This window comes from Eptesicus fuscus, chromosome 20 (assembly GCF_027574615.1).
Source record: "Eptesicus fuscus isolate TK198812 chromosome 20, DD_ASM_mEF_20220401, whole genome shotgun sequence".
In the NCBI taxonomy this organism is placed as follows: Eukaryota; Metazoa; Chordata; class Mammalia; order Chiroptera; family Vespertilionidae; genus Eptesicus; species Eptesicus fuscus.
Genome location: NC_072492.1, coordinates 16,402,398 through 16,422,971, shown reverse-complemented (window position 1 = coordinate 16,422,971; position 20,574 = coordinate 16,402,398). Strand labels below are relative to the sequence as shown.

General features: G+C 45.7%; 1 protein-coding gene across 1 annotated transcript in view; it reads right to left on the bottom strand.

Annotated features, from left to right (window-relative positions):
• The window catches only part of SMYD4 (SET and MYND domain containing 4), a 35,914-nt gene that overhangs the window by 13,836 nt on the left and 1,504 nt on the right, over window positions 1–20,574 (bottom strand). The window contains exons 2-4 of the mRNA XM_008147887.3: window positions 18,723–18,868; window positions 14,041–14,185; window positions 9,991–10,080 (exon numbers count right to left, since the gene is read on the bottom strand). Coding sequence (XP_008146109.2) covers window positions 9,991–10,080; window positions 14,041–14,185; window positions 18,723–18,856 — 369 coding nt within the window. The 5' untranslated portion in view covers window positions 18,857–18,868. The remainder of the gene's footprint in view (window positions 1–9,990; window positions 10,081–14,040; window positions 14,186–18,722; window positions 18,869–20,574) is intronic.

Below are 20,574 nucleotides of genomic sequence, written 5' to 3'. Positions count from 1 at the left end.
CTGCAAGCATGTGCTTCTTTCTTTCTTTCTTTCTTTCTTTCTTTCTTTCTTTTTTTAAATATATTTTATTGAGTTTTTACAGAGAGGAAGGGAGAGAGATAGAGAGTTAGAAACATCAATGAGAGAGAAACATCGATCAGCTGCCTCCTGCACACCCCCCACCGGGGATGTGCCCGCAAACAAGGTACATGCCCTTGACCGGAATCGAACCTGGGACCCCTCAGTCCACAGGCTGACGCTCTATCCATTGAGCCAAACCGGTCTTGGCTGTGCTTCTTTCTTTCTTTCTTTTTTTAAAAAAATATATTTTATTGATTTTTTTACAGAGAGGAAGAGAGAGGGATAGAGAGTTAGAAACATCTATGAGAGAGAAACATTAATCAGCTGCCTCCTGCACACCCCCTACTAGGGATGTGCCCGCAACCAAGATACATGCCCTTGACCGGAATCGAACCTGGGACCCTTGAGTCCGCAGGCCGACGCTCTATCCACTGAGCCAAACCGGTTTCGGCTGTGCTTATTTCTTTAAATCATATTCTACCGTGTGATTTTTGAGTGATTAGGAATCCATGCTAAAGAGATTATATTGAACCACCTTATTAAATATTTCTGTTTTCAAGGAAAATAGTCTTACAGATAGAAGAATTATAGGATGGTGATCAAGAGGGCAGGGCCTGCATTCCAGTACGAACTCTGCTTTTTACTAGCTGTATGATCTGTGTAAGTGACTTAATTTCTCAGTGTCTTAGTTTTCTCATCTGAAAAATAGGGAAAATCATCTCTCTCTCTCATAGGGCTGAAATAAGGATAAAAATAAGGTAATCTATCTAAAGTGCTGAAATGAGTGCCTGGAACATTGTATGTGCTCAATACATGGTAACCATTACTATAAGAACGGAAATAGAGCCCTAACCGGTTTGGCTCAGTGGATAGAGCGTCGGCCTGCGGACTGAAGGGTCCCGGGTTCGATTCCGGTCAAGGGCATGTACCTTGGTTGCGGGCACATCCCCAGTGGGGGGTGTGCAGGAGGCAGCTGATCGATGTTTCTCTCTCATCGATGTTTCTGACTCTCTCTCCCTCTCCCTTCCTCTCTGTAAAAAATCAATAAAATATACTTAAAAAAAAAAAATAAGAACGGGAATGGAAATAACCAATACAGGGAAGTTAAAAAGGGTTAAATGTTTCACAGGTTCTTCCAATCACTGTTTTCAGTAGTCCAGGACTTCCTTGTTTATGACCCAGAGTCTTGCTCTTCTTTTTTAGTCCAAAGGGCAATAAGTGTAAACTTGTAATTACTAAAATCACTCTTATTCTAGTGCATAATTTAAATTTCTGTGTAATTCTGAAATGGATGTATCAAAGTGGTAATTTAGAGCTTATCCTTGGACCTCAAGTACGGAATGAGAAGAAACCCACCCCCACCCAAAGCCCACCCCCTCACTGATATACACAGGCATTTTGGTGCCACTTTTATTTTTCCACTCAAAATGCATATTAAAAGTGAGCTATGACTCATACAACTTAATAAAAGCAAGATAAACAACCCAATAAAAAAATGGGCAACTGACCTAAATAGATACTTTTCGAAAGAAGACAGAAGGAAGGCCAACAGACATATGAAAACCTGCTCAAAGTCACTAATCATCTGAGAGATGCAAATCAAAACACAATGCGGTGCCATCTCACACCTGTCAGAATGGCTATCATCAACAAATCAACAAACGACAAGTGCTGGCGAGGATGCAGAGAAAAAGGAATCCTCGTGCACTGCTGGTGGGAATGCAGACTGGTGCAGCCACTGTGGAGAACAGTATGGAGTTTCCTCAAAAAACTAAAAATGGAACTCCCATTTGACCCAGTGATCCCACTTCTAGGAATATATCCCAAGAAACTAGAAACACGAATCAGAAAGGATATATACACCCCTATGTTCATAGCAGCACAATTCACCATAACTAAGATTTGGAAACAGCCTAAGTGCCCATCAGCAGATGAGTGGATTAGAAAACTGTTGTACATGTACACAATGGAATACTATGCTGCGGGAAAAAAGAAGGAGTTCTTACCATTTGCAACAACATGGATGGAGCTGGAGAGCATTATGCTAAATGAAATAAGTCAGGAAGAGAAAGATAAATATCACATGAACTCACTCATTTATGGAATATAATGAACAACATAAAATTATGAACAAAAACAGATCCAGAGAGAAACCAAGATGGCCACATAGGTAAACACCTAAACTGCTGCCTCGCACAACAATTTCAAAACTACAATTAAAAGACAAAACGGACATCATCCAGAACCACAGGAAGGCTGGCTGAGTGGAAATTCTACAACTAGAAGGAAAGAGAAAAGCACACTGAGACTCACAGGAGCTGCAGGAGGCAGAGGTGCAGAGGCACGCGCACGGAGAGGGAGGCACGAGCGGAGAGGGCTGTCAACTGAGTACGCGGCTGGCTTTCTCAATCGGGAGGGAGACAAAAGCTCGCGACTGCTCTGAACTCCAGTTCCGGGCGAGACTCTGGGAACCCAGACTCAAACGGGGAGAAACTGGACTGTCTGGCAGCGTGCGAAACTGGAGGGCAGCTTTCTCTCAGAGGTGCTGGCAGCGATTACCGCGGGACACTGAGACCCAGGGGCCTCTTAGGGCAGGGCTGACGGGAAGCCATTGCTGTTTGCTCTGCCCTGAGACTCCACCCCATCCAAGTTGAGCGCAGAGGCTTTTGCATATGAATGGCCTGGTCCTTTGAATTCTAAACTTACCTAACAAACTGCAGCTGAGTCAGACCCAGAACATCCAAAAGAAGGCCCAAGGCCCCACAGCAGCTTGCATTGCTTCACAGCTGGGCCTCATCTGGGCACCTCCAAAACCCAAACAAAGAGGAATCTGCAGATCTCTCTGTAGCTCCTGCTGGGTGGCCTCAGGCAGAGGCTAAATTAGCACCTCCTTGGAGATCCAAGAACCAGTGTACCCAGGGGTCAGAGTGGGACCATCCAGATTACAACTCCTCAGATCCATAAGGGACACACTCAGGGGGCAGACTCAGTGAGCACCAAAGCCCCACTGAAGCCAGTCTTGTCTCATAAGGGTGTCTCCAGCACAGAAGTTCTCCCATCATAGACACAGCTAATCCTCACAGCCAATTGGCCTGGAGGTCAATTCCTCCCAGTGATACCAACAACAATCAAGGCTTAACTACAACAAGACTGTGCACACAGCCCACAAAGGGGTGCATCAAGAGTGTCCACCTCAGGTAACCGGGGAGGCTGAGCCACTGGGCCCTATAGGACACCTAGCACACAAAGCCACTCTATCAACTCAGGGAAGCAGCCAAAATGCGAGACAAAGAAACAGGTCACAAATGAAAGAAATGGAGGAAAGCAAACGCCTGGATATAGAGTTCAAAACCACGGTTATAAGGTTTTTCAAGAATTTTTAGAAAAGGCCAATAAATTTAGCAAGACCCTCGAGGATATGAAAAAGGACCAACTAGAAATTAAGCATACACTGACTGAAATAAAAAAAATAATATACAGAGATCAAACAGCAGACTAGAGGATCGCAAGAATCAAGTCAAAGATTTGAAATACGGAGAAACCAAGATGGCGCCATAGGTTAAACACCTAACCCGCAGCCGGGCACAACAATTTCAAAAATACAACTAGAGGTCAGAACGGTCATCGTCCAGAACCACAGGAAAGCTGGCGGACTGAAATGCCCACAGCTGGGGAGAAGGAGAAGGCCACGGGGACAGTCGGGGGAGCCGCAAAAGCCTGAGGTATGGAGAAACGGACGGAGACACGAGCACGCGCGCCTGCGGGGAGGATGGAGCCGGAGAGGAAGGGGCGGCTGACGGCCTGGCCGGCGTTCACTGGCAGGAAGGAGATAAAGGCTCCGGATTGCGCTGAGCGCCGGCTCCGACTGCACTGAACCCCGTTCCGGGCGAAACCCTGGGAAGCCAGGCGCAGGCTGGGGGAATGAATCTGGGCTGTGGGGCGCAGGCACAGAGGAGCGGCGGAAGGCAGAGCTCCAGAGGCGCGCGCAGGAAGGGGCGCAAAGGATGGACTGTTGCCTGCGCCACTGAACTGCCCTAGCGGGAAGGAGACAAGGGCTCCGGACCGTGCTGAACCCCAGTTCCGACTGCACTGAACCCCAGTTCCGGGCGAAACCCTGGGAAGCCAGGCACATGCTGGGGGAATGAATTTGGCCTGTGGGGCAGAGGCACAGAGGAGCGGCGGCTCCAGAGGCGCACACGGGAGGGCGCGCAGAGGAGGGACTGTTGCCTGCGCCACTGAATGGCCCTGCTGGGAAGGAGACAAAGGCGCCAGACTGCGCTGAGACCCAGTTCCAACTACATTGAAACCCAGTTCCAGGCAGTGGGCGAAACTCCAGGGCGCGTTTCTCTCAGAGGTGTTTGCAAGGAATACAGAGGGACACAGACACAGGAGCCTCATGTCTCCTGCACAGCAACTCTTCCTATATAGACAAAGAGGGTCCTCATGGACAAATGGCCTGGAGGACAATTCCTCCTAGTGACACCAACAACAATCAAGACTTAACTGTAGATACTCACTCAGTTTCGCAACTGCGCCGCCCCCGCAGGCCGCCCGGCCCGGGGCACTGGGGACGCCGCGGCGGCAGCGGCGCCCGGAGCCCGGCGGCCGCCCAGCGCCCATCCCCGCCGCGAGGCCCCCCGCGCGCCTGGTTCCGCGGGCCGCGCGCCCCGCACACCGGACGGAGGCCCGGGCGCCCTCTCCGTGCACCTCCTGGCGCCACTAGACCTCAGTAGAGTTGACTGAATTCAAGGGATTAAGAAGAACAAATTGGGGAATTCGAAAAAGATGACGGCGGAGGTGAAGGCTGATGTGTTGCCTCACATGGCAGTTTCGGAAATACAACTGGAACATGGACTAGTGAGGGTGGCGACTGCTGCTCGCGTCTCCCCAGACCTGGCGGCTGCTCCTCTCAGTCAGCACCGCAGCCGGGGCCATGGGCTCGTGGGCGCCGCAGCAGCTGCTGTGGCGGCGGCCGCGGACTCGGCGCAGCGGCTCTCTGTGAAGGAAGAGACCATCTTTCTGCAGGAGGGGCGCATCCGCGCCACCGACCTGGCCGAACTGCGCAGTGAGATCCTCGAGGCCCCGGAGGCCGCCAACACCGATTTGGAGGATTCTTAGGAGTTCTCATCTTACATTCAAGCCCTTTAAGCCATTTTGACAGAGGAGAATCAAGAAGGCGGCTAAGTTAAACAAAGGAACTGCGAACTCCACCGCGCACAGCAATTTCAGGGGCACGAATGGAGGACAGAGCCTCTGCCATCCAGAACTACAGGAGAGATGGCTGAATGGTAGATTTACAGCTAAGAGGGAAGAGGAAACCAGCGAAATCGGAGGGGATGAGGTGTGGAGGCGCGTGGGTCTGGTTGGTGGCGGGGGAAAGGGGCTTTTGTTCCAAACCTAGGGGAGATTAGCTCTCCATCACACTGAAATCCAGCTTCTGGGGACCCGTGGGAGACCCAGATGCCTGCGGGGAGAGGCGGGACTCTTGCGGAGGTGCCAAGCGCCCCTGGGTCTGGGGGAGGCCGCGCTCTCCTGGGTCCGAGTGAGGCCAGGGGTCCATAGATCCAGGTGAGGCCTCGCGCATCTAGGCCCGGGTGAGCCCAAGTGGCCCTGGGTCTGGGAGAGGCCAAACATCCCTGGGTCCAGGTGAGACCATGTGTCCCTGGATCGGGTGAGGCCTCGTGAACCTAGGCCCGGGTGAGCCCAAGTGGCCCTGGGTCTGGGAGAGGCCAAGCGTCCCTGGGTCCGGGTGAGACTATGTGTCCCTGGATCCGGGTGAGGCCTCGTGCACCTAGGCCCGGGTGAGCCCAAGTGGCCCTGGGTCTGGGAGAGGCCAAGCGTCCCTGTGTCCGGGTGAGACCATGTGTCCCTGGATCCGGGTGAGGCCTCGTGCACCTAGGCCCGGGTGAGCCCACGTGGCCCTGGGTCTGGGAGAGGCCAATCGTCCCTGGGTCCGGGTGCGACCATGTGTCCCTGGATCCAGATGAGGCCTCGTGCACCTAGGCCCGGGTGAGCCCAAGTGGCCCTGGGTCTGGGAGAGGCCAAGCGTCCCTGTGTCCGGGTGAGACCATGTGTCCCTGGATCCGGGTGAGGCCTCGAGCACCTAGGCCCGGGTGAGGCCACGTGCCCCTGGGTCTGGAAAAGACCAAGCGCCCCTGGGTCCAGGTGAGACCATGTGTCCCTGGATCCGGGTGAGGCCTCGTGCACCTAGGCCCGGGTGAGCCCAAGTGGCCCTGGGTCTGGGAGAGGCCAAGCGTCCCTGGGTCCGGGTGAGACCATGTGTCCCTGGATCCGGGTGAGGCCTCGAGCACCTAGGCCCGGGTGAGCCCAAGTGGCCCTGGGTCTGGAAAAGACCAAGCGCCCCTGGGTCCGGGTGAGACCATGTGTCCCTGGATCCGGATGAGGCCTCGTGCACCTAGGTCCGGGTGAGCCCAAGTGGCCCTGGGTCTGGGAGAGGCCAAGCGTCCCTGGGTCCGGGTGCGACCATGTGTCCCTGGATCCAGATGAGGCCTCGTGCACCTAGGTCCGGGTGAGCCCAAGTGGCCCTGGGTCTGGGAGAGGCCAAGCGTCCCTGTGTCCGGGTGAGACCATGTGTCCCTGGATCCGGGTGAGGCCTCGTGCACCTAGGCCCGGGTGAGCCCAAGTGGCCCTGGGTCTGGGAGAGGCCAAGCGTCCCTGGGTCCGGGTGCGACCATGTGTCCCTGGATCCAGATGAGGCCTCGTGCACCTAGGTCCGGGGGAGCCCAAGTGGCCCTGGGTCTGGGAGAGGCCAAGCGTCCCTGGGTCCGGGTGCGACCATGTGTCCCTGGATCCAGATGAGGCCTCATGCACCTAGGTCCGGGTGAGCCCAAGTGGCCCTGGGTCTGGGAGAGGCCAAGCGTCCCTGGGTCCGGGTGAGACCATGTGTCCCTGGATCCAGATGAGGCCTCGGGCACCTAGGCCCGGGTGAGCCCAAGTGGCCCTGGGTCTGGGAGAGGCCAAGCGTCCCTGGGTCCGGGTGCGACCATGTGTCCCTGGATCCGGCTGAGGCCTCGTGCACCTAGGCCCGGGTGAGCCCAAGTGGCCCTGGGTCTGGGAGAGGCCAAGCGTCCCTGTGTCCGGGTGAGACCATGTGTCCCTGGATCCGGGTGAGGCCTCGTGCACCTAGGCCCGGGTGAGCCCAATTGGCCCTGGGTCTGGGAGAGGCCAAGCGTCCCTGGGTCCGGGTGCGACCATGTGTCCCTGGATCCAGATGAGGCCTCGTGCACCTAGGTCCGGTTGAGCCCAAGTGGCCCTGGGTCTGGGAGAGGCCAAGCGTCCCTGGGTCCGGGTGCGACCATGTGTCCCTGGATCCAGATGAGGCCTCGTGCACCTAGGCCCGGGTGAGCCCAAGTGGCCCTGGGTCTGGGAGAGGCCAAGTGTCCCTGGGTCCGGGTGAAGCCAGAGCCTGGGTCCGGGTGAGGCCGTGTGCCCCTGGATCCATCCGGGTGAGGCTGGGTCCCAGGCCCGGGTGAGACCACGCGCCCCTTGGGTATGGGTGAGGCCACGTGCCCCTTAGTCCGGGTGACGCCGTGCCCCTGGGTTCGGCCGAGACCAAACCAGAGGGAGTCGGACCTCCGTTACCGCCATTTGTCCACCATCCAGAGCTGGGGGGTCAGTGCTGACATGTACACATAAGGAACTACTGGACATTGAAATTGAGTCTCAAAAGAAATGTTGGTCCAGGGGGAAGCTCGCTACAGACTGATTCATTTGCCTGTCAGCATAACTATTATTGCTCGTCTCACATTCAATGCTTATTAGTATATATCTAGTGACATATGATCTCGCTCATCTAGGGGAAATGATGAACAACATAGACTGAGGAACAAGAACAGAACCAGAAGCAAGGAGGCATCGATCGGACTATCGGGCCTCAGAGGGAGGATAGGGGAGGGTAGGGGGAGGGTGGGGGGAGGGGGAGAGTTCAACCAAAGGACCTGTATGCATGCATATAAGCCTATCCAACGGTTAAGTTCAACAGGGGATTGGGGCATGCGTGGGGAGAGGGGTGGGATGGGAATGGGGGGATGAGGACAAATATGTGACACCTTAATCAATAAAGAAATTAAAAAAAAAAAAAAAAAAAATTTGAAATACAAAGAAGCAAAAAACACCCAACTGGAAAAGCAAAAAAAAAAAAAAAAAAAAGAATTCAAAAATATGAAGATAGTGTAAGGAGCCTCTGGGACAACTTCAAGCGTACCAACATCCAAATTATGGGGGTGCCAGAAGAAGAGAGAGAACAAGATACTGAAAAACTATTTGAAGAAATAATGACAGAAAACTTCCCCCACCTGGTGAAAGAAATAGACTTACAAGTCCAGGAAGCGCAGAGAACCCCAAATAAAAGGAATCCAAAGAGGACCACACCAAGACACATCATAATTAAAATGCCAAGAGCAAAAGACAAAGAGAGAATATTAAAAGCAGCAAGAGCAAAACAGTTAGTTACCTACAAGGGAGCACCCATACGATTGTCAGCTAATTTCTCAACAGAAACTATGCAGGCCAGACAGCAGTGGCAAGAAATATTCAAAGTGATGAATAGCAAGAACCTACAACCAAGATTACTCTACCCAGCAAAGCTATCATTCAGAATTGAAGGTCAGATAAAGAGCTTCACAGATAAGAAAAAGCTAAAGGAGTTCATCACCACCAAACTAGTATTATATGAAATGCTGAAAGGTATTCTTTAAGAAGAGGAAGAAGAAGAAAAATGTAAAGATAAAAATTATGAACAACAAATACATATCTATCAACAAGTGAACCTAAAAATCAAGTGAATAAAAAATCTGATGAACAGTATTAACTGGTGAATATAATAGAATCAGGGGCATAGAAAGGGAGTGGACTGACAATTCTCAGGGGGAAAAGGGGAGTGGGGGGTGCAGGAAGAGACTGGACAAAAATTGTACACCTATGGATGAGGACAGTGAGGGGGGTAAGGGCAGAGGGTGGGGTGGGAACCGGGTGGAGGGGAGCTATGGGGGGAAAAAAGAGGAATAATTGTAATAATCTGAACAATAGAGATTTATTAAAAAACAACAACAAACAGATCCAGAGGCAGAGAAACATCGATCAGAACCTCAAACCTCAGGGAAGGTAGGGGAGGGTGGGGATAAGGGGGAGAGACCAACCAAAGGACTTATATGCATGCATATAAGCCTAATCAATGGACACAGACAACAGGGGGGTAAGGGCATGAATAGGGGGAGTTGGGGGGTAATGGGGGAATAAGGACACATATGTAATACCACAATCAATAAAGAAATTTAAAAAAAAGTGAGCTATGTTATTGCAGGAATCATCTTGAATACACTCTACTTTTTTTTTTTTTTTTAAAACACACAAGTAAATAGTTTGCAAACACTTGGAACCTGAAGTATTATTAGCAACTTATCTCACAGCTGATCTCAACACTGAGAACTGCTGACCCACTGGATATAGTCCAATATCCTGTGGAATGTGGCATGATCTCTTATCAACCACCACTATCTCACATAAACACGTCTGACAGGTAAAATGAATCAGGAGAAAAAACAAGTTTGGGAGGAGATCAATTTGCTTCCAATTCAACTAATTGCAGCATGGCTCAATTTTATTTTTATTTATTTATTTTTAAATAGAATTTTATTGTTTTCAGAGAGAGGAAAGGAGAGAGAGATAGAAACATCAATGATGAGAATCATTGATTGGCTACCTCTTGCATGCCCCCTACTGGGGATCAAGGCCGCAACCAGGGCATGTGTCCTGACCGGGAATTGAACCGTGTCCTCCTGGTTCATAGGTCCATGCTCAACCACTGAGCCACGCTGGCCAGGCTCAATTTTAGTGTTCTAAGGCAGAAGCAGACACAAAGGTCTAGTCCTCCAGATCCTCTCCAATCACACCAGGCATCCTAATACTCACTTCATACTGGCCCAGGCGGAAGAGGGCTGCAGAGCGATTGGCATAACACAACGAAATGTCCTCAGTGTTTGGCCTTGAATGCGATACTCCCTGCAAAACAATGAACCAGTTAAAAGTATAAATGGGGAATAGCATCTTTAAACTATTTTGTTTTCAGATAATAGGGGCTCTACTATTAAAGACTGGGTGCAATTAGGAAATTTTACTGGATTTCTTTGTGCTTCACCTGCTTCAGCTTCATTTCTAACTAGTTTTGAGCAAAGCTGCGAAGGGCAAGTGAAGAAATAAATACTCAAAGCACTTTGAAGGTAACAGCATCAGACACAGCTTCTTCAGGCACAAACAATACTAACGGTAAATGAAAAGCGAGGAGCATAATCCTACACATAACAAAGAGTGAGTGGCACAAATAGAAATTCACAAAAGAAGCAGCACTAATGATATATGGGAAACAAATGGGTAGCCAAATATATGGAAATGAAAGCAAAGAAGGGCCACGTTTGTTCTACCACCAAGGATTAATAATAAAATGGGTAGCATCTCAAAGCACTGGAGAAAAGATGGGAATTATTCAGTAAAAAGTATTGGGGAAAACAGGTAGCCACTGAGGAAAAATAAAATTGGTTCTCTATATATGATAAGACTTTCAATAGGATAAATTCCAAATGAATCAAAATCTTAATGTAAAAAATGAAACTATAAGAGCACTGGAGGAAACCACAGAAATAGTCTAACGGGATGTTGCAGTGAGGAATACCTTTCTAATTATGACACAAAACCCAGAAGTCATAAAAGGTTAATAAATTTGACCACATAAAAATAACAAATTTCTTTACAGTAAAAACCGATAAAAGCAATATCAAAAGACAAACACTGAACGGGAAAAATATATCTGCAACTCATATTACAGACAAAGGGCTCATTTCTTTACTTTATGAACAGTTCCTACAGATCAATAAGATGACAACCAAAAACTCAATCGGAAAATAAGTAAATTATATGAACAGTTCTAATGGGAAATATAAATGGCTCTTAAACATATAAAAAATACTCAACCTCATTCATAATCAGCAAAATGCAAATTAAAACTTTACTGAGATTCCATTTTTTACCTATCAGTTTGGCAAAGAAAAATAAAATTGCTAGGACACTGAGGTGGTAAAGAAGTGGGATAGTAATTATTCTCATGTGTTGCTAGTGGGAGGGTAAATTGATCTCATGATTATAGAGGGCAATTTAACTATACAGATCCATTGACCCAGCAATTTCTCTTCTAAGAATTTGTCCTACAGATATATATTTATCCTATAGATATGTGCAAAATAACATACATGCAAAGTTTCGCATCACAGAATTGTTTGAAATAGCAAGATAGAAAATGACAGATATTCATCTATAGGACATCAATTAAATGTAAAAATGATCTTAAGATATTATTAAGTGGCAAAAGGACAGTGCTAAAGACTGTATAAAAAGAGTGTGGCCCTATCCAGGTAGCTCAGTTGGTTAGAGCATGGTCCCCATACACCAAGGTTGAGGGTTCGATCCCTGGTCAGGGCACATACAAGAATCAACCAATGAATGCATAAATAAGTGGAACAAATCGATGTCTCTCTCTCTCTCTCTCTCTCTCTCTCTCTCTCTCTCTCTCTCTCTGTCTCTCTCTCTCTCTCTGTCTCTCTCTCTCTCTCTCTCTCTCCCCCCTCTAAAATAAATAATTTTTTAAAAGTTTGTGTGTGTGCAGGAGTGGGAGATTATTTGTATTATTTATAGCGGCCAAAGTAGCTCTAGAAAGATACATTTAATACTGTATCTTCTGGGCATGGGAAATGAGGTGGCTGGGGACAGAGGAAGTAGACTACACTGTATAATCTTGCACTTTTTGAATTCTAACTACATAAACACATTTCCTATTCAAAAATGCCTTGATAAAATAATGAAACCATAATAATCCAGTGTTGCTTAGGATACAGAGGTATGAGTATTCCCATAATCTGCTAAAGGGATGTTAACCAATTCTCTCCTGGAGAACAATTCAGCATCGAGTACCAAATGCCTTAAAAAATTACACTCAACTGACCCAGCAACTGCGCTTCTGGGAGCTGAATCCTAAGGAAATAAGCAGATGTGTACAAATATTTCCATAGGAAGATGCTCCTTGCAGCTTTATGATACCAAACAATCTGCCAACATTAGATGTTAAATCAAGTGTAGTTCTCCGTAATGGAACACTAAGCCAGCCGTAAAAAATCATGTTCTAGTGGAAAATTTAATAACATGAGAAAATGGTCACAATAAATTATAGCGAGGAAAAAGCAGGTTACAAAACAGTAAGTACAGCATTATCCCAATTTTGTAAAAGAAAAACGTATTTTCAGAGGAAAACGTGGCTGGATGGATATAAGCAAAAATGTTAACAATGCCTATCATTGGCTATGGGCTTTCTTTATTCTCTGTGCTTCTCTATATTTTCCAAGTAAACATATATTGCACTTGCAATCAGACAAAAGCAACAACTATTATAAAAAAGAAAGAAAATCACTTATTAAAAATTGCCAAGTATCATAATCACCAAAATACTAGCTTCATGAAATAGGAAGGTCCGTCTCTCCACATCCAGTCTTTTTTCAGTCTGATTTTACTTTTTAGTTTATGTGTTTTTCTTTCTTTCTTTTTAAATATGTTTTTATTGATTTCAGAGAGGAAGGGAGAGAGAGAGAGAAATAGCAATGATGAGAAAGAATCATGGATCAGCTGCCTCCTGCACGTCCCACACTGGAGCTCGAGCCCACAACCCGGGAATCAAACTGTGACCTCTTGGTTCACAGGTCGTCACACTCAACCACTGAGCCACACAGGCTGGGCTTATATGTTTTTCTTGAACAACTTCCAGGGGATCACATTTATGGTGCACACACATGAAGTGGAAGAGGTTAACTCTGAAGAAGAACTAAGCCACCTATCATTACAGCTAATGAGTTTTAATTCTTCAGCAATCACTAACACATTATTCAGCTAAATACTTGGTTACAACATTACAAAGCAGGGCTTTTTAGCAATTATCGAAGCTGCTGCTGTAGGTCTGATAGGCCTGCTAAAGATTCACAGTAATAGTACACTTTCAAATTTACACTCTTTTTGTTGTTTTGTTTTATGTTAATCCTCACTCAAGGATATTTTTCCATTGATTTTTAGGGAGAGTGGAAGAGAGAGGGCAAGACAAGAGAGAAACACTGATGTGAGAGAAACACATCGATTGGTTGGCTCCTGCACAAGCCCTAACCTGGGCCCAGGCTAGGGAGGCGCCTGCAACCAAGGTACGTGCCCTTGACCGAAATCAAACCTGGGACCCTTTGGTCTGCAGGCCAACACTCTATCCATTGAGCCAAACCGGCTAGGGCTACACTCATTCTTTTAATATACAAGATCACAGACCTGGTGCCAGGGAGTGATACATCTTGCTTTAAATCTATATTTATCTTTTAAAAGTTATGGAAGGAAATCTTTTAGGGATCTTGTTCCAGTTCCTACCCTGAAGGAGGACAACAACAGCAAAAGGTTGATAAAAGCCAGTATTCCTCCTCAAAATCTAGATCATTGATGGTTAGTGTAATTTTAAAATATTTGTTGATAACCTTCAAAATGGAGTTCAACTGGGCTGTGGCAATTGAGCTTATTTTCCTTTCTAACTTCATCTAAGTCACACTGTGGCTAACCAAAAATCTGGCCGCTCTCTATCAAAACAATAGCCTCGTTTAGACAAAAATGGCATACAATTCCATGAAAGCTGACAGACATGCACAAGGTAGGGGGATGGTCCAATACTACTGCTACAGGGTGTATGAAGGAATGTTGAATTCAGGACATACAATACAAACTACCCTGTGTTTCAGAATATAACCAACTGTGGAATCCTGTCAGTTTTCTTTTTCAAATCCAATCCACAAATTATAGACAAAGCTACCACTGGCTACACAATTCGGCACTTGAAGAAATATGTCTAGTTAAATTGTTGAAATAGCCCATCCCATTGAGCTGGCAGTGTCTTACCTTAGTGTACAGCACTGTGGCTGCCATATAATCCTTGTCCTGAAATTTTTTATTTCCTTCTTCTCTGTAGAAAAGGGGAGCACTGGGGTCCTTTCCCACCAGGTAACCTCTAGAAAGCTCTTGTAGAAACATCTCATCCTCAGGTCTTTATGGAGAAAGAAAAAACAAACAAACACAAAACCCCACAACGTATTTCAAGGAAGACTTTGTTATTTCAAGGAAAACTCTTAACCATTGTGTTAGGGGCAGAAATAGAATATTGGGGACTAGCTACAATGATAAGAAATATTAATCATGTTCTATTAACCAGGATGGTGCTATTCTGCTTAGAGAAAGCACATTCTAACCTGGCTGAGAGTTGTATGCCCTGGGACATGGGAGCTAACATCGGAATGCAGTCCATCCTCCTGTCCTGAGAACTGCCGGTCATTTTGGAAAGATTTACAACCTCCTGGCTGAAACAATCTAGTCCCAGAGGCACCTGCTCTTTACAACCCCCAGCCCTATTGCCTGTACCCATTATACCTTGCCTACTTTCCCAGGCCTGTAATTCTTACTTTCCTACGTAATCTTTGGGTATATTGCCCTTCTACCCAATAGAAGCAGCTGGTTTACAGGGAGGGTTAGAGCAGATTTTTGTGGATGATATGCTGCTCTCCCCTACTGCCAGCATTATTGGAATAAATACTCACATGTGATTCAACCCTGTCTCTGCTCAATTGGCTCAAGTAGTGACAGGCAGCCCGGACCCCTTGGTTGTCTGGTTACACTTGCACTTGAAAATGATGATTTGCAAATCATTGGGACACATGAGGTTCTATTATCTAATGTGATGCGGGTGGCAGGGGGCGGGGATCTTGTGGTCTCAGAGACTTAGGGACTGGAATTTTTATTTAGAGGATGGAGGGCTAAATTTTTATTCGTTTAAAAATATTTTTTTATTAATTTCAGAGAGAGGGGGAGAGAGAGATAGAAACATCAATGATGAGAGAGAATCATCGATCAGCTGCCTCTTGCATGTACCTTACTGGGTATCAAGCCTGCAATCTGGGCATGTGCCCTGACCAGGAATTGAACCATGACCTCTGGTTCATGGGTTGATGCTCAACCACTGAGTCGTGCCAGCCAGGCAGAAATTTAATTTTTAATAAATGTAGCATTTTGAAGCAATGGGGAAAGGATGGACTGACTATTCAATAAATACTGTGAAAAAATTATCTGGAAAAATACGTCCAGTACTCTCTCATGTCATACAGAAAAACAAGTTCCAGATGGATTAGAGAACTAAAACCAAAACACAAAACTAAAAAAAAATGTTAGAAAAAATAACGGATATTTTTATAATCTTTGAGTATAGTAGACTATCCTAACTAACTAAGACACATAACCCAGAAGCCAAAAAGAAAATGACAGACATGGCTGTATAAAAGTTAAAGCATATACACATAATTTATATATAATGCAAGACACTGAAAGTAAAATAGATAAATAATAAACTAAAAGAAAAATCTGTAGCATATATAACAAAGAATTACACAGCCAGATTTACAAATTAATAAGAGAAAGACAGATAACCCACTAGAAAAATGGGCAAAAGGCAGAAATGAACAATTCACAGTTGATATATAAATGGGTGGTAGTATTGGAAATGGTGAATTACTTTACTAGTAATCAGAAAAATGAAAATTAATCAAGATTATTTTGTCCTTGTGGTTGGCAAAGTTAAAGACTGTTGCTTTTAATGTTGGTGAGGACATGGGAAAGTGATTTTCATATGCTATTTGTGGTAAACTGGTAAAGCCTCTTTGGAAGACAATTTTGCAGTATTTATTTAATTTTAAATGCTCATAACCATTGATGCAACAATTCCTCCTCTCAGGTCCTATGTTAAGTTCTAAATGTATGTACAAAATCATATATAAAAGTTGTTCACTGCAGCACTGTATGTAACAGTAAAAAAGAAAAGAAAAACAACATAGAAATAATTAATTGCCCATCAACAGGGGAAAGAATAACTAAATTTGCTATATTACACTAGCAATACCATGTAGTTGCTAAAAAGATTAAGGTGTGATGTTGGAAAAAACCTCACAAAACAAAACACATAATATAATTTAACCGAGAATAAAAAAGATATGTGCATATTTATCTACAAATGAATGAGAATACATAAAAAGAACTAGAAAGACACTGTGTTAGCTGCTGGCACAAAGATAAAATGCCTACCTTGAGCCTGAAACATATGTTTATGTGTCTGCATATAGATGAGGTCTTCATTTATGTGTCATATTTAGCATTAATATGTGTCAGTCACTGAACTAAGAGCTTTATACACATCATCAAACTGTCATTCAATCAGTATTTGAGTACCTGTGTTTTTGACACTGCACTGCTCTTGTCTAAAGAAAGACAAACAAATATTGACAAGGTCCTTGCCCTTATGGAGTTTATAGTCTAGTAGTGAAGACAGATATTAATCAAATGACTACACAAATATAAAAAGGAAAGATATGCAGTATTGTAAATGTATAAAAAACGAACATGTTCTAGCTGGTTTGGCTCAGTGGATAGAGCGTCGACCTGTGGACTGAAGGGTCCCGGGTTTGATTCCAGTCAAGGGCACATGCCTGGGTTGCAGGCTCCATCCCCAGTAGGGGGCGTGCAAGAGGCAGCCATCAATGTTTCTGTCTCTACCTCCCTCTCCTTTCCTCTCTGAAATCAATAAAAATATATTTTAAAAAAATGAATATGACCCAGCTGAGATCCAAGGACAGCTTTCCTGAGGAAAGATTTATATGATTCTGAAGGATGAGCAGAAGTTAATTAGTTCTTAGGGCATGGTGGAGTAGAGAGGAGATAGAAAAAGAATTTCAGGCAGAAGAAATAGAAGTGGAGGCCATGTGGTATGAAGAAGCATAATGCATATCAAGAATTGAAATAAGGGGATGGGGCAGGAGCAGGGGAGAGGGAGTCAATGGGGAAAATAAAGGGGGACATCTATAATACTTTCAACAATAAAGATAAATTTAAACAAACAAACAAACAAACAAAAGAATTGAAGGAAGGCCAATATGTCTGAAAGGGGAGTGTGATGAAAGAGGCCAGAGAGATAGGCAATGGTTAGATTGCAATGTCTTTACTGGCTATCTGTATTAAGAATTTTAGTCTTTATTATAAGAGCTAAAGAAACTCCTGAAAGGTCTTAAGTGAGATCAATAAAATTGATTTGTGTCCTGGGTGGTGTGGCTCAGTTGGTTGAGCATTCACCCATGCACCAAGAAGTGGTTAGTACTTTTACCACTTCCCAAGTTTTGAAAGGTATTTTCATTAGGTACAGAGTTCTAGATTGGCAAGTTTTATTTTGCTTTGTTTTCCTTTTAGTATTTTAAATGTGCCATTTAATTGTCTTCTGGCTTCCATAGTTTTACTGGAAAAAAAAAATCAGCCATTGTCTTATTTTTACTTGCATATGGGTAACGCCTTTTTTTCCTTCTTTGGTTGTTTTTAAGATTATTTCTCTCTCTCTCTCTCTCTTTTTTTTTTTTTTTAGAATTTTATGGTTTTCCTAACACAAATACAATGTACACACAACCTGTCTATTCATTTTCTTCGCTGTGCAGCCTGGCGTTGGAATTAGTGACTGATGGCCAGCTGGGCTGCTCTTTCCACATAGCTCTGTGGTGTCTGAGGAGACGTGTGCAATCTCAGCACACACAGTAAGAGGTGTTACACATCAGCAGCACATAAGTTCCTTGAAGGTGTGGACCAGAAACTTCCAAAAGCCCCTGGGCAGCATGTGCTTTGTTTTCTTGTTGCTCCCATAACCAATGCTGGGCATCAAGATCTGGCCCTTGAACTTCTGCACACCCTACTGTCAATGCCTCTAGGCTTTCACCAGTTCCGCCTAATTTTGACATATTGGTTTGACTGCAGATGAACTTCTTGGTCCTCTTTTTGACAATCTTGGTTCCACAAGGGTCTGAGGGCAGCCATGGTGCCAAGCAGGAGCTAGCTGCCACCTAAGATTTCTTCTTTTTTCTTTAGTTTTTGGCAGTTTGAGTCTGCTGTCCCTAGGTGTGATTTTATTTATGTTTACACTGTTTGGGATTTGCTAAGCTTGTGGAATCTGCGGGTTGACGTCTTTTATCAGGTTTAGAGAATTTGTGGCGCAAAATAGGTGATCAATAAAAATTCACTGAACTTGTAGGAAACTCTTGTTTCAGTTTTTCTCTCTATATATACTGTATATGTATGTGTATTAGGCTGGGATATAAAATATTTCTTACTGAAGAGGGTAGTCAAGAGAGTTTGAAAAATACTGGAGTTAATCCTCGAAAGTCCTTTCTGAATTTGAGCACTTAGGAATTTCAATGCACAGCTAGTAAATCTCCACTACAACCTTTGGGAAATGGCAATGTTCACAGCCTAGTGACTATATAGCAAGGCACTGATTATTGAAACATAACATTGATACCTAAAAAGCTAAATAGCATCCCTACCTTTTCTACAATAGTAGGTTAGGAAACACTGGAAATAGCAAGAACTGCTGAATGTCCCAAAATATAAAAATCTGAATTTAATCCCTCCACTTATATTTCTTCTGCCTGAAATTTAAGGGCAAATGACAACCGGGAACATTTTCCAGATCAAAATTTCCCTGGTTAAAGCTTCCGTTTACTCACTGAAGAAGCGAAGAGGAGTGAAGAAAGATATCGCTCAAAGTCTCTGCTGTACAAATTGTGACCTGAATGGATTTTGGGAGCAAAGACCACTTCTGAAGTATGTACGATTTCCACTCATCCACAGGCAGATCCATGGTCCTTTAGATCTACAATATGAATAAGAAAATAAGGAGTTCAGATTTCTACAAATGTGTAGTTCTAGCAAATCAAGATTTCATTCCAGCAAGCATGAAGCAACAAAATCAATGCTTGTGATCTTTTTTTTTTTTTTTTAAATTATTTTTATTCATTTCAGAGAGGAAGGGAGAGGGAGAGAGAGATAGAAACATCAGTGCTGAGAGAGAATCATGGATCCGCTGCCTCCTGCCCGCCCCCTACTGGGGATGGAGCCCGCAACCCCGGGAATGTGCCCTGACCGGGAATCGAACCGTGACCTCCTGGTTCCTAGGTTGACACTCAACCACTGAGCCACGCCGGCCTGGCGTCCCCCGTGTTTTATAATCTGGAAGTTCTTCCTGCCTTTTTCCCCTCTGTCACCTGCCAGTCACCCTGGCCCCTGGCTCACAGGAAATCCAACCAGCTTTGTCCCCTTCCCCCCGGGACACAGGGAGGCCCCTTCCTTCCCCCAGAGGCTACAAAAGTGAAAACGCAGCTCACCGCTGGCACGTGGCGTGAGGCTGGGCCGTGGCCTGCCCACAGAGCACGTCTCCCAGCCTCTGATCTGGAACCTTCTCTCGTGTTCCCATTGGCCCTGGTGGCTCTGAGCTCCTGTTTCTTCCTTCCTTCCTTCCTTCCTTCCTTCCTTCCTTCCTTCCTTCCTTCCTTCCTTCCTTCCTTTCCTCCCTCCTCCCTCCCTCCCTCCCTCCCTCCCTCCCTCCCTCCCTCCCTTCCTTCCTTCCTCCCTCTGTCCTTCCTTCCCTCCCTCCCTCCCTCACCCGAGGATATTTTCCCATTGATTTCTAGAGAGAGTGGAAGAGAGAGGGAAAGACAGAGAGAAAACATCGATGTGAGAGAAACACATCCTGCTTGTGATCTTTTAATTTTAGTCCTCACCTGAGGACATGCATTGAGAGAGGATGGGAGGGAGGGAGAGAGAAGGAAGGAGAGGGTAGTAGTAAAAGGAGAGGGAGAGGGGGAGGGGAGGAGAGAGAAAGCGACATTGATGTAAGAGAGAAACATTGATCGACTGCCTTGGCACACACTCCCTAATGGGGATGGAGCTCCCAACCCAGGCATGCTCCCTGACAGGGAATCAAACCAGCAACCTTTCTGTGCACAGAACTATGTTCAACCAACTAAGCCAGTGGTCGGCAAACTCATTAGTCAACAGAGCCAAATATCAACAGTACAACGATTGAAATTTATTTTGAGAGCCAAATTTTTAAAACAAACTATATAGGTAGGTACATTATTATTAACTTAATTAGGGTACTCCTAAGCTGGCCTTTGCTAAAAGCGTCGTATTTTGTGGAAGAGCCACACTCAAGGGGCCAAAGAGCCGCATGTGGCTCGCGAGCTGTGGTTTGCCGACCACTGAACTAAGCCATTCCAGCCGGGCTATTCTTGTGAACTTTTTCAATAGTTATTTATTTATATGCTGAAGAAGGCTCTATATGCTCTCACACCAGTTCACTCAATTGTCCTTTCATTTAGATGTTTAGCCCTGGTCGGTGTGGTTCAGTGGGTTGGGCCTCCTCCCCTGCATGGAAAGGCTGGTGGGATTTTTGCTCAGTGCACATACCCAGGTTGCAGGCTCCATCCCATTAGGGGGCGCCTGTGGAAGGCAGCTAATGGCTATTTCCTTCTCATATCTATGTTTCTCTCTCTGTCTCTCTCCCTTTCTCTTCCTCTA